At 34.8% G+C, this 15,351-nt stretch overlaps 1 protein-coding gene across 3 annotated transcripts in view; it reads left to right on the top strand.

Annotated features, from left to right (window-relative positions):
• The window catches only part of LOC149534628 (glucose-1-phosphate adenylyltransferase large subunit 3, chloroplastic/amyloplastic-like), a 362,597-nt gene that overhangs the window by 96,284 nt on the left and 250,962 nt on the right, over positions 1 to 15,351 (top strand). Inside the window, exons 4-6 of one of the 3 annotated variants that reach the window (XM_089803933.1) lie at positions 9,054 to 9,129; positions 9,241 to 9,365; positions 9,467 to 9,743. The exons of the other annotated variants lie outside the window; for them this stretch is intronic. Coding sequence (XP_089660059.1) covers positions 9,100 to 9,129; positions 9,241 to 9,365; positions 9,467 to 9,743 — 432 coding nt within the window. The 5' untranslated portion in view covers positions 9,054 to 9,099. The remainder of the gene's footprint in view (positions 1 to 9,053; positions 9,130 to 9,240; positions 9,366 to 9,466; positions 9,744 to 15,351) is intronic. 3 annotated transcript variants of the gene reach the window in all.

The following is a 15,351-nucleotide window of genomic DNA, read 5'->3' on the forward strand; positions in this document are numbered from 1 at the left end:
TCCAATTGCTTCTTAACTCATTTTACGCTCAATTATCAAGAACACAAGATCACATGAACCAAAGATAACATATGCAAATCATAGACAAAGCTTCCAATTCGCACAAGTAACAATTGCACTCGATCAAATTTCAGTTGCAATTGCTCCTTTATATTCACTTTCCTATCAAAATAGTGCTCCACAATCAAAGTTCTATTGGCACAATTTTTCTAGATCTCTCTTGCATACAATAAAAGATGATTTTTACAATGAGGGGGCATTCCTTTATATAGGAAAAGGAGTTGAGAAAAAGGAGGAAAAAGTGGGAACAACTCAACTAACTTTGATTTGGTCTAACTAACAAGAGAAATTATTGGATTACATGTCATTACACATGTAAGTCGTATTACATATAATTACACATTCTCATGTAATACATCCTCTTCAACTACAAACATGAAAGAAGAAGAAGAAGAAAGGTGGAAGTGAATTGAAACAATCATAAGGATTGTTTTGAAGGGCCTTGTACTTGGTGATGCAATCCCAGATGGTAATAGGATCAGGAGTTCTTGTATTCGTGCCATTGTATTCACCTTGATAATCATGGTGTTAGGTCTTTTGGTAGCCTCTGACTCTCTTTGATGAACTGTCCATTGTCATTTGAAAACATGATGTGATCAAGCTTTCTTTGCTCAAGTTGTCGTGAATTCTCATTTGTAGATTGGCACATTATAGTCTTTGACACTTTGAAGACCTTCTCAATGAATGTCCTCATGTGAATTCTAAACAACTTTCCACCAACACTTTTAAATTTTTTTGAAAGAAAAGTGCTTGGTGCATTCCCACACGAACTCAGGTTCTTGGACAACGATTGGGAAAATGGAGACTAAATGAACTACCACTTCTTTGATTTGAAACATGCCTTCTTTACGAGATATCTCTGTTTGTTGAAGAAGTTTTGACATATCTTGAAGAGTGAGCCGCAACATGAAGATGATAACATCTTCCAATGAGATTGAATCCTTGAGAACTTTGGGTTTTGAGTTACAACGACCAATCCATGAGAATGAGTGTTTGAAGTAAGGATTAGATACTTATGAAAGATGTATGATGGCTGGAAATGAACTGGAAAGCATATGTATTTGGATGGAAAAGGCCAAAGTCGGATTTGAAAAGATGGATTACATGTGGGGAATGATGGGTTTCTATGGGTATGGCCGAGAATGCAAGTTAGGATGCATATGGATGTGTGCAAATGATGACTTTAGTGTTTAAAAGAGGGACCTTTACCAAAATCGGGTTCTCAAGATGCAATTGTATGTAAAGTAATTTACATGAAATCATGACTTGATACAAACATGCAATGAGGTTTGAAGAATGAGATTATGTCTAAATGCATATGCAGGATGAGATTACATGTAATTGCATGTGGAAAATGAGATGCAATGTGTCATGACATGCAAAGTGGAGGTGGAATGAAATGATGCACTTGCACGAGATAATGAAAGGTGGAGTGAAGTGAAATGTGCTCGAGTTCTTGGAAAAGAACTTACAATTTCTTCCAAAATGAAGAAAAACTGAAAAGAAAACAAAGAAAACACAAAAACAAACAAAAAACAAAAAATGTACCTTTGGCAAAAGACTCAAACCTGTCAACAAGCAAGCTACTTCAATATGCAAAATTGGAATTTCGAGTTTGGGGAAAATCCAAAAACATGAAAATGAAACATTTCATCATTTTCAAAGGAAAAATGTACTTCCCATGGCATCCAACTCAACAAGTGTAAAACATCAAGCTAAAACATGCATAAAATCAACAATATAAGCATGAAATTAATTAGCAAGAAAGAAAATGTCCACTTACATGATGGTTGTGTGCTAAAAATGAAGGAGAAAAACTCCAACTTTGAAAAATTCTCAAACAAAATTGGATTTCTTCATCCTTGCAAAGAGTAATTCGAAATGAGCATCCAATAAGGCATTTTTCATGCCCAATCCAAAAAACGTGCTTAATTCATACCATAACACAAAACGTTTTTAGCAAAGAATGAAAAGAAAACCTGTTTTTAACAAAAATGTGATTCCAAGAGGGTATTACATGAATCGATTTTTACTGTGTAATGTAAAAATGTCCCCTCCAATATGATCAAGAAAGATTCAAACACCAAAACAACTCCCTATTGGGAAAAAACATGCATTTTGAAGGCTCAAATTTGGGCTTTGTTTTGTCAAAACGTGCTCTAAAATGAGATAAAAAGAAAATGTTTCGCATGGAAATACAACGTTAGATGGTTGAGAACACCTTCAAATGAAAAAACGACCTTATAGTGATGATCTCATTGATTTGGTTTGGAGATATTTGAAGGTTCTCACCAAAAATAGGTTTTTGGTGAGCACATGAATGAATTTTTGCCTCCAATCTTCAAAACAGGTTTTGGAAGGGCAAATGCATATGTTTGAATGCAAATGCACCTTTTGGAGGTGATTACATGTTTTAAAAACATGCAGTGAGCTTCTCCAACACCAAAACACACCTTTTAGGTGTAAATCCATGTTCTAAAAATACACTTTTTGCCCAAAAACGGGTTTGAGAGATGCATATACATGTCTCACTGGCCAAACACACCTTTTAGGTGCAAAGACATGTTTTAAAAACTTGCAATTGCAACCTCAAGGCCAAAATGCACCTTTTAGAGGTAAACGCATATGACATACATATCTCAACTTTTTGATGTTTTTGCATGTTTTACTTGTAATTACATGCATTCCATCAAAATTACACCTTTTAGGTGCAATTGCATTTTTTTTATGAGATATGCTTGTAGACATGTTGAAAACAACTTAAGTGATGAATTGAATACATGTCAATTTAATTTTTAATGAAATATCACTTAAATGGGACATAAATAATATTCACACTATCAAATAAAAAAATAATGTGCAAATATCATTTTGAAAGTAATATTTGCTTAGAGCATTTGATTTAAAAATAAAAAATTAAATTGAACTATATAGTTAATATAGTCACTTAAGTGAAAAATTTAAATAATGAAGTAACTTAAAAACATTACATAAAGTGAATTTAAGTTATATTTTTCAAAAATCGAAAGTCAAATTAAAAATATATTATATTTTTAATTCGTGCAGTTGTATCAAAAAGATCCACTTTTTGGGCCTTAAATTGGTTATATCTTTTGATTGCCAACTCTGATGAAGCCCTAAGATAGATCGAATCGAAGGAAAAATTGAAAGCAATGACTTGAGTGAAACTAAAGGACTAAAAACCAACAAACACACACTCAAAAACTAAGAAAACGATGTTGAAGACTTCAAAAATCAAGTATAGGCTTGACAATAAAAAAAACGAAAAAGACTTGACGAAAGTCTTCAATGAAAGGATTCATTATATCAATTGGTACTGATTGGTTGATCAATACTAATCAATTAAATAATGAATCAAGCTTAGAGAAATGTGAAACTAAATTGAAAGGTTTCCTATTGTTACCTATATTTTGTGGTGGCAAAATGCATGACAACAAGCCCATATCCAATATACCCTATAGGTACCTCAGTATATGTTTTGCAACAACGAGGTGTATCTCTTGTAGTTCACACATAAACTAACTGAAAGCATTCACTGCACAACAGATGTCAGGTCGAGTGTTAACCAAGTACATCAAAGATCCAATAATTTGTCTATAAAAAGTAGGATCTGCAAATCTAGATTCTGCTGTTGCCTTCTTTATGCAAGTTAGTTTCCATGGGTGTGGACATAGGTCTACAATTTAGCATCCCATATCTTTTTCAGAATATCAATAGTGTATTTTCCTTGATTTAGAAGAATATCATCAAGTTTTTGCCAGACTTCCAAACCTAGGTAGTAGTGCAAAATACCCAAGTCCTTCATATCAAATTCTGAAGCCAAATCTCTTTTGCATTGAACAATAAGGTGATCTTCTCCTATAATTAACATGTCTTCAACATATAGGATTAATATTATCATGTAATCTTTAACAATTTTGAAGTATAGATTTGGATCTACATCATAATGTGTGAAACCTAGTCTCATTAGATAGCTATCAACTCTCTCATATCAAGCTCACGGAGCCTGTTTAAGTCTGTACATGGCTTTCTTTAGTTTGCATACATGGGAGGATACATTATGAATCACAAAACCTTTAGGTTGTTCTAAATAAACTTCTTCGATAGTCCCATTCAAGAATGCAATCTTTACATCCATCCGATGTATCTTCCAGACTTTAACTGCAACAATGGCCATGATCGCTCTAACACAACTATATATGGCAATAGGTGCAAATGTCTCCTTGTATTCAATTCTTTCCTTTTGAGAGAAACCTTTGGCTACAAAACTTGCCTTGTGTTATACTGTCATTTGCAGCATGTTTGATCTTGAAGAGACATTTGGAGGAGACAACAAATTTCCCTTCAGGTCTAGGTACTATATCTCATGCATAATTTTTTAGGATGAGTTGATACACTTCTGTCATGGCATCTTTCCATGTTTGATGTTAAAGGCCTTCTTTTACACTAGTAGGTTTCGAGTTTATGATCTCGTTCATTAGAGCCACATAGTTTGAAACTTTTTTAGGCCTTTTGCTTTCTCTGAATGTCCCTTTGGGTGCTGCAAAATTTTCTACTCTCTCAATCAGTTTTTAAGCCCAAAGAGGTCATTTCTTGTTATTGTTTTGATATTCCTCTTGATGCTCCCTCTCAGTCTCAAGATCAATTTGAATTTCATTAGAGGTTTCTTCTCATTTCTCCCTCTGAGGCTTAGAAGTAGTTCTTCCTCCATGTTTTTAGGTGAGTCTGGAACTTCTAACTCATCTGAGCTCTTTGACCTTTTGAAGGCGATGTCTTCCTCAAAGACGACATCTCTGCTCAGCTCTACTTGTTCTTATTCGTGTATTTATATTCTATAGGGTTTTGAAGTCTCACTGTAACCTACAAAAATCCCTTTTCTCCTAGAAGGTTCTAATTTTGTCCTTTTCTCTTTAGGTACATGAATGTACATAAGAGACCAAATATCCTTAGATGGCTTGTATCAAGTTTTATCCCAGCAAAGGCTTGTTTTGGTGTTTTATTATCAAGACGTGAATGGGGACATCTATTTTGTACGTAGACGGCTACTCTTGATGCTTCTACCCAAAATGGGGCATCTAGGATTTGGTCGTACATCATTGATTTTGCAGCCTCCACAATAGTTCTATTTTTCCTCTTTGCTACTCCATTTTGTTGAAGATTATATGGTACGGTAAGCTTCCTCTTAATCTCAACATTAACACATAACTCTTTAATGATTTCTAAAATGTACTCTTTCCCATTGTCAGTTCTTAGAGATTTAATTTTCTTTTCACAGGAGCTCTATGTTAGGGCTTTGAATTCTTCGAATCTTTTAAGGATTGCTTCTGACTCTTTACACCTCAAGAAGTAGATCCAGGACTTTTTGAAGGAATCATCCACAAAGATTACATAGTAAAGAGAACCTCCCATGGAGGGGTAGACATAGGGCCACATAAGTCTAAGTGGACTAGTTCCAATACATTTTTAGTTTTGCTCAAACTAATTTGAAATGATCCCTTAGTGTTTTTCCATAGTTACTGGATTCGTCTAGAAAGCCTCGGATCCAGATCTAGATCCGTGTATGGATCCTTGAGGATCTGGGCAGGAATCGTAATCCTGCTTGTGGATCCGTTAGGATCCGCAGCCCACGGATCTTGACGGATCCACAGGCAGGATTACGGATCCTGTCCGGATCCATGCACGGATCCATGACAGGGCCCAAATAAAGTTGCAAAAAAGTGGGTTCAACTTCATTTTTTAATGTTTTCTTTTTCCTAAAAGCCCTAAACCCTAAAAATGACCCTCTAAATCACAATGCAAGTTCATTTGCTCTCTATTTTGCTCTCTCATACTTGCTAGTTTGAAGTAAAGTGCTTGGATTCAAAGGAGATCGGTTGTGGAGCTCCAAATACCTTGCAAGAAGTGTTTAAGGTATGCATTTCAACCATGTTCTTGAGTTCTTTTATAGATTATTGATTTATTTTTAATTTTTCCAAATTTTCAAGGTTTTGTGTAAGTGTGAAGCATGGTTTTTTTTCATTTTTTTTTTCTAGATTGCAAGAATAGAACAATGAGTAGTCAAGGCTTAGTGGGTGGGGGTGGGGCTGCATCACCAAGATTCAAAATTGATAAGGGCTCTCCTTTATGGAGACACACAACAAGAGTTGCACAATGTCTTGGGGGTGGGGCATACATATGGAAATGTAATTTTTGCAACATACAACATAGAAGCTCCTATTCCTGAGCGAAACTTCATTTTTTGGGCCCTGCAGGTGAAGGAATCAACATGTGTCAAGGTAGTGATAAGAAGGGATTACTAGTTGCACAAATAGCAGCATTAGCAAAAGAGCAAGAGGATGCTGATAGAGTAGTTGCAAAAACAAAATGTGGTGCTTCCAAAAAACCAAATACACCAACACCATCATTCGATTAAACAAACACACGATCAAACAAACACAAGAACACATCCTTTTTTGCCTATGCCAACTACAAATGATGAAGATGAAGACCCATCTCCACTCACCTGCAAGAGAGGCCCACTAGATAGGGCATTCCAAAATGAAAAGAGAGACATTGCTGATCACAAAATTGGACGTTGTTTAATTGCAAATGGTGTTTCATTTAATTTTGTGAGATCACCTTATTTTAGGGAGACGGTGGAAGCAATAAATGATGCAACCCATGTTTACAAACCGCCTGGTTATGAGAAGTTGCACACTACCATATTACACGATGAGAGGAAACATGTAGAAGCTCAACTTCAACCAATAAGAGATTTTTGGGTTCAATCGGGTGTGTCTATTATTTCGGATGGGTGGAAAGATTGTAGAAACTGTCCATTGATCAATGTTATTGTTGTATGTCCTAAGGGGGCAATGTTCTTGAAGGCAGTTGATTGTGAAGGGCAAGTGAAAGATGTAGAATTTATTTCATGCATTCTCATTGAGGCCATAGAGTCAGTGGGTCCTGATAATGTTGTCCAAGTGGTCACGGACAATGCAAAAGTTTGCAGGGATAATTGTAGAGTCTAGATATGATCATATCTTTTGGACACCATGCATCGTCCACTCTCTCAATTTAGTGATGAAAGCAATTGGCACCGAAATAGATCGGGTGAAAAGGATATATGAGGAAGCTGAAGAAATTCAAATGTTTGTGACAAATCACCACATGTCACAAGCAATTTTTAGGAGTTTCTCGGACTTGGAGTTATTGAAGGTAAATTTGTATATTTAGTATATAATTGAATATTATTGGATTCCATAATTATTAATTTTTGTTGTTTTTTACATTAACATGTTCTAATTTTTAAATTTATTACTAACTTGAGTTTAACATGTTCTTAGGTTGCTGAAACCCGCTTTGCCTCTCACACAATTGTCTTGAGACAACTTGTGAAGGTAAAAGAAGCATTGAAACATATGGTCATTAGCCCCCAATGGGGCATTTGGAAGAATTCCAATATAGCAAGGGCCATAAATGTGAGAAGAATGATACTAGATGAGGATTGGTGGAGTCTTGTGAGTTATGTGTTGGAAATCACCGATCCAATAATGGCAATGCTTCGCTTTTGTAATGTCCCCTTTTTTAGCATTCATAGCATGATGTTGTCATTAGCCTATTTCCCCACGGTCCCGTAGGCTAACCAGAACATAAAAGGGACTTAGAGGCCATTTGGCCTAGATAGTTTCAGTTGCAGGTCTTTCTGAGGAGTTTTGAGGCAACTTTGGGCATACTTACTATTTATAGTAAGTCATCTTGGCCATGGGTGAACATCCAGTGGCAGCGATATGTCGATGGTAATTGTTTAAAATCAGCAAGAAGACTTGTTTATCATTGATAAGATTTGTTTTGCATTGATAAAGCTATTTTATAAAGTTAAATTTAAATATTTAACTTTATTAATGCATAGACTATAGTTTGTGGGAAATATTTAAATTAAAAGATTCCCCTTTATTTTATAACATTGGAGACATAAGTTACATAAAGGGAGTGATGTTTTATCCCACATTGAGAAAACGAAAGATTGAGCTCTTGTGAGAACACTATAAAAGAAAGGGAAGAGCTTCTTTTAAGTAGGCTTGGAAATATCAAAGAAATTGGAAAATTTTCTGGAGATTATGTCTCTATAGTTTGAAGGACGAAATCCCTTCAAGCTGAAAATCTTGACGCTATTGAAAGATATGGTCTTGAGTTTCAACATAGTAGCAATCCCAAAAAGCAGATATGAAAAAGCAGTCCGAAAAAGCGGAACTGAAAAAGCAGGCTGAAAAAGCGGGTATGAAAAAAGCAGCCTGAAAAAGCAGAACCGAAAAAGCACGTTAAAAAAGTAGTTCGAAAAAAGCAAAGCAGAAGGGGCAGCATTGAAGGAAATTATTACAGCCATCTACAACCAGGTTCTTTGTTCGTATTGCTTTTTAGGGTGTTATAAGCTTTCAGCTATAAGTGTACATTATACCAGCATTATCATTTTGTAATCCATGTAAATGCCAAAGTCTTGGCCATATTTCATGAGCATTGTAATTTTCATTGCAATTAAGAAGATAATTGTTGCTGGTGTCATTTAAACAATTTAATATCATTATTTATCAGCTAGTTAGTTTGCATACCAATTGTTTGTAAAAATGTCAGTTGGCTGTAGGTGTTCATTTCTCATGCTTAGATCATATATATGCACTGAATATTGTCAAAATTAGTAGCACACTCATGTTAGGTCATTGTAGTCTTCTAGCACAAGATTCTCATTGATGCAAATTGAAGAAAAAGTCATTTGAAGCTAGCTGAAATACTATATCAGTCATACGTCCCTTGCATGTGAATTGTTTGATGAAATTCCTTGAGCTTTCATCAGTTTTTTTTTTAGGGCAGATTTGAGGAGGGTTATTACAGTGGTATCAGAGCTTGCTTGCAAAGTGTTTGACGAAATGTCAAACAACTGAATTATAAAGATTTTTGGTGTTTGAAGAAGTTATAACCTATTGGGGTTATTACAGATTTGCAGATAGTGATGAACCATGCCTTGGGGATATTTATGATTCCATGGATAGTATGCTGGAAAAAATTAAAATGGTAAGCTTTATGCTCTTTTAGAACAATTATTTATTTGAAAGATATCTAGATTCTAATTTTTAAATTGAAATATTCACTAATTATAATTATTATTCATATTTCATATCCTAGGTCATACAAAGGAGAGAGAATGATCCTGAGGACACCCTTTACAAGAAGGTGGAAAAGATTGTTCATCATCGATGGAACAAGATGACCACACCTTTGCACCTCCTTGCATATGCTCTATCCCCAAGGTACTGTAGTTCTTATCAAATGCTTGTGCTTATTTTATCCAACGTTTGTGCTATTGATATTTGATAGTGTTCAAACTTCAATTGTCCTTTGTTATCCCCAGGTACTATAGTACAGAGGTACTTCGCCTTCCAGGTAGAGTGCCACCATTTAGAGATGTAGAGGTTGTAGATGGGTATAAGAGGGCACTAACTAAGATATTCCAAGATCCAGAGATTGGGGCAATTGTGAGGAATGAATTTACTACCTTCAACTTAGGTGAGGATTTTCACCCTGTTGCCATAGCAGACCAAAGCAGGATGGGTGCCATCAAATGGTGGTACCTTCATGGGCAAGCCTTCACGTACCTCCAACCTCTTGCCATAAAGGTCCTATCCCAAGTAAGTTTGTAACATTAAGCTTAAGGTTAACACTCTCAATTCCTTGAATTTATTATTTAATTTATTTATCTTGATTGTTGTATTGATAATTTTTAAATTCTCTTTAGGTGGCCAGCTCTTCTATAGCTGAGCGGAATTGGAGTACTTACTTCTTTATCCACTCAGTCAAACACAACCGGTTGGCTCCAAAAAAATCAGAAGACCTTGTGTTTATTCACAACAATTTGCGTTTCTGTCACGGAAGGATGCTAAGTACAAGAAGGGGCCTGAAAAGCTTCGAGATGTAGCAATCGAGACTCCTGATTTAGATATGACCATCCGGGATCTTGCTAGATCCACTTTGATTGATGTGGATGATGAGGAGGAGGATTATGAGTTAACAATCCCCTCTACTAGTACTACTGGTGGTTTGGGTTCCTCTACTGATACAGATGCAGCACTTGCAGCTCATCAGTACCCCTCTAATGTAGATTTTCTTGAAAATCCATTTGATGATTAAATCAAAAACTTTAGTCTTAACTCTTGACTCTTTTATGAGTAAATCATGTTACAAACTTTAAGTTTAATGATCTATATTTTGAATGTTACAAACTTTCACTTTCAGTAATTCAATGTGAATGTGTTGATTTTCTTTATAATCATGAAAATAGATTAATTATCAATGTCATTGATCAAGTATACTGGTCTCTAGATTCATAGATGCATACTATGAAATGGTTTAGTTTTAGAATTATGTATATTTCTCTTATTTTTTAGTATATATAATGCATATATATATATATGCACGAATCCTCTACGAATCATAATTGGAAAAAAAAAAATCCCAAATCCACGGATCCGATTCACATGCCTGAATCGGATTCGTGCCACGAATCGGCCATCGGATCCGTGCCACGAATCGGCAACTATGTGTTTTTCCCTAAAGCACATCCTTTACATGTCCCATTATGGGTAGGGTTTAGCTTGGTCAGTTCTATTACTAATTTTGCCATGGAAGTTAGGGCACGAAAGTTTATATGCCCCAATCTTCTATGCCGGATCCTGTTGGAGTCATAAGTTTCATGAATGAGTGCTTGTTTGGTCTTGGTGCAGAGTTTGTATAGGTATCCTTGTCTTTCACCTATAGTTTTGGCTTTTTAAAATATAGTGTTCTTTGGCCATGCCAGAACTTTATTATTCATGAATGAGACTTTGCACCCATTATCTTCTAGGGAAGATATTGATACTAAATTTCTTTTGATTCTAGGTACAAAGAGTACATCTTGAAGTTGGATCGTCATGCTTGATTCTAGTTTGATGTTACAGGTTCCCATTCCTCTTATAGGATGTGCAGAATCATCTCCGATAGTTACCTATTCCTCAGTCTCTTCCACCATAGTATCTAGATGTTCTCAGAACTTGGTGATATGTCTAGATGACTCAATATCAATCACCCAAGTATTGAATTTATTTGATACATAATTTGATAGTGTTGAATAGAATAGGAACTTCTCAGAATCCTCTTTATTTGTTTTTCTAACTTTATCATAGTATTCTTGGTTCTTAGTTCTGTTAGGGCAATTTGCAGCATAGTGACCATATTGATCACATCTGAAACATTGAATTTGGGAGACATCTTTGCTTTGTCTAAATGAACCCTTTCCGTTATGATGTTCTTCCTTTTGAAGTTATTTCCTTTCTTATGATGGCTGGTATTTAGAACATCAATGTCTTCATTAATGGATTTTTGTTTGATTCCTTTTGGTAATTGTCTAGCTTCTCAAATCTTAGGCGGTCTAACTTTGGGAGTTTTGACCTTGCACTTATGCCTTGTTTGAATGATTCCCATGAGTTTGGTAGGCCACCTAAGGCTATTAGGGACAATTCTTTGCTATCTATTTCATACCCAACAGTTGATAATTGATCCCTCAATTGTGTTATTCTCATGAAGAGGGCATTCAAAGATTCTCCTTTGTTCATACTTATGTGATTCCATTGTGTTTTGAGTTCAAGGGTTTTGCCGGTATTGTTCATCTCAAATGTGCTCTCTAGAGATTTGAACACGAAATATGTAGTTGTCTATTTTGCTAGTATAGATACTATGTTCTCTCTAACAGAATCCACTATCAATTTCATAGATTTCTTGTTATTTTCAATCCATTGGGATTTTCCTGGCTCATCCTTAGGTTTTGTCTTTTTATCTTTTACATATGAATCTACTTTGTTCTCTTCAAATATCATCATGATTCTCAATTTCCATGCTATGAAGTTGTTGGCACCTTCAAGGTGATCTTTAAATTTGATTGTGTTTGTCATTATGAGTCGTTGGCTGCTGGTGCCAATAGCTAGAAAGGAAGGTTTAGTGTGCTCCCTCTACTAAAGTGGGTGGTTAGGCGAGCCCCTATCTATATCGTAATATGTGTTTTCCTTCCCTCCCTCCTTTATATTCTTGAGGGGCCCCACCCAATAATGGAAGTGTCACTGCACTTATCAAAGTAGGCTTTCTCAAGTTTAACTTTGATCTTCCTAACTTGGCTCTGATACCATGAAAATGATAGTTAACTTATATCAGTCTGTGATGTTAGACTGTGATAGTATTGATCTAAATATATCAGACTGTAATAATACTGATTTGAACTTTGGTTTTGTAGGTGATAATAAGTTACTCTAGATATGAATCAGATAACTATCCAATTAAGAGATAAGTCTTACTGTGATTTATTTCTAATGCTAGATCTGATGTTATTGTGGAGAGATAGAACCATACATTTATTTTGATGATCATATCTGTTGTTTGAATCCTTATTTATATTTGCTCCAAAGGACACAACATAGACAGTCAAGTCTATTCACCATAGGTCTCTTCATGAAGAGACACGATTATATATAAGTAGCATTGTTAAAGGACCCAATCCTAATCGGGTATGATTAGGTTAAACTAATTGTTAGCAAACTTTGATCTGAAATAAGTAATAATCATAACCACGATTTATTTACTTCATTGAACATGATCTAAGAGTATATAATCTGAATGCTTCAGAATTCATGCTTAGTTTGACAAAGATGATTTGGTCAATTGCAAGGACTTTTTGATGATAATGGAAATGTTAATATTACTATCTATGTATATGTGTGTTTATGCATGTATATCTATTCGCATGGTGAACTAGTATACATACATGTACATACATATGCATACAAATGCTAGGTTTTGTTCTTGAACTCTGATTGGCTCTATCATATCTTTAACACCCTACTAACTTGACTATTAAATAACAAGTCATGCAAGTTGAGACCCTCAAATCTTAGTGTCAGTTCACAAGAGTCGCAATGATGAATTGACATACCCATGCTTCTAGGCCTTGCTAAATTGGGGACACTACACAAAAGCATCTAGTAGTTGCTGCTTTACTTGTACCCATAATTAGAATTTTGATGAAAGGGTTAGATCTAACACTAGCTTCTTTTGTACTTGACACTTTAGAAAGGTTTGTTAAATCAAATATCTTAACTAGTAATGAACTCCATTTGTGTATGGGGGATGATGTTCAATACTCACAAAGTATTGAGTATTCTTTTCTTGACATGGATTGTCACAGAGGGTCATTAGGCAAAAGAAACAATGTTAAGGAGTTTTCTCCTAAATCTATTATGTCAACCTTAGATAGAGATTTATTGGTCCCATATAATTCATCACTTTAAAAGTATTTAAAAAAAGTTAAAAGCTACAGGTATTTTTCACATTATCACTAGACAAGACAACAGTTCGATGTGTGAAGTCTTGGAAGGAAATTTATTTTCCATTTATCTTATATATGGTTTTTATTGAGCATATATGCCCTATCCCACTTTGGATTCAACCTTATACCTCCTCTATGGAATACACAAGCTTTTTCACGATTAATCATTTTCAATTTGTATTACTTGTAATGAACTCACCTAGAATAGCTATGCCAAACAACAAATGACAAGGCCGAGATTTAAAATACATACATATATTGATCTCACATTTAAATGAACACACTCAATCCACATATTGCTAGAGAGTGTTATTTTATATAATTTTCCTATTACATTGTAATGTCCCTTTTGTAGGCACCAAACAAGGAGCATTAGCCGATTTTAATTCCCATAGGCTAATTGGGAGGAAAAATGAAATAATTCATTTGTTAAATTATGCTGTCCAAGTTTGAGCAACTTTTATTTATTGTTGGCTAAAAGTTTTGTTAGTCACTTTGACCACAACTTGCAAAACTGTGACTTTGGGCAACGTCTCATGAGATTTCTCTCTCCTCTTAGTAATAAAGGAGGCTTCCTTCTTACCGTAGGTGGCTTCAACAAGAACTTAACTGAAATTATAAAATGGACAGTTCTCTTAATCAATTGCTCTTTTTTCAAGAATGATTTGCAAACAACTACAAATTTCAAAGTTAACAAAAAGTGCCTATTGATATGATAATATTGATGGATTGGGAATTGACATAAGAACAATATCAAAGACACTGATCTACTTTATATTTGGTGGAGTAGTTACAGAAACCCAAAGTTTCTTTCTTTTATCCTAATGAGGATTCAATAATCTGAATTAACAGAAGGCACAAAGTCTCTTACTGAATATTCACGGATTCTAATAAAATTACTTATAACTGAAGTACAAAGTCTTTCAATTCTAAGTATTTGCAGCGACTATCAATTATAGAAAATTTCCTTTTTGTAGCACAAAGTCCCTAGAAGCTCAAATTGAATGCTCAAGAGATTTATATAAAGCAAACCATTAACTGAATCAAAGATGGGTTAATCAATGCAACATTAGAATTCACCAATTAAACTCAAGCTTCACAAAAAAAAGTGTGAGAACACTTGTTTGTTTTATTCAATTCAGAAATTTTGCATCATGAAATTGTAATGTCCTCTATTAGGCTTTGCTGGGAATAAGGGACAATTCACTAATTAACAGTAAGGCACAAAGTCTCTTACTGAATATTCACAGATTCTAATAAAATTACTTATAACTGAAGTGCAAAGTCTTTCAATTCTAAGTATTTGCAGCCACTATCAATTATAGAAAATTTCCTTTTTGTAGCACAAAGTCCCCAGAAGCTCAAATTAAATGCTCAAGAGATTTATGTAAAGCAAACCATTAACTGAATAAAAGATGGGTTAATCAATGCAACATTAGAACACACCAATTAACCTCGAGCTTCACAAAAAAGAGTGTGAGAACACTTGCTTGTTTTATTCAATTCAGAAATTTTGCCTCATGAAATTGTTACGTCCTCTATTAGGCTTTGCTGGGAATAAGGGACAATTCACCAATTCTTACAAATTTTGAATCCTCTTATAACAATTAGATTATTGTGCTCAATGTGATCCTTAATTATATATAATGGCAAGCTGATATATCACCAATATGATAGTTGTATCTAATATGATGTTATTTCTGGTCTAAACTATTGAGTCATGCAGCTGCAGTTTCTTCTTTTTATCTGGATATTTGCCACATTACTTAGATATGGATGTTTGAGTACATAAGGCTCAAATTAATGAGTCTATTACTTGTGAACTTGTGACGGGGTGATGTCATAATGCTGGTGAATCCTGCAATTGTTTGTATCTTAGATCTATGCTA

This window comes from Cupressus sempervirens, chromosome 10, assembly GCF_028749045.1.
Source record: "Cupressus sempervirens isolate cs-2001-9-10 chromosome 10, ASM2874904v1, whole genome shotgun sequence".
Classification (NCBI taxonomy): Eukaryota; Viridiplantae; Streptophyta; class Pinopsida; order Cupressales; family Cupressaceae; genus Cupressus; species Cupressus sempervirens.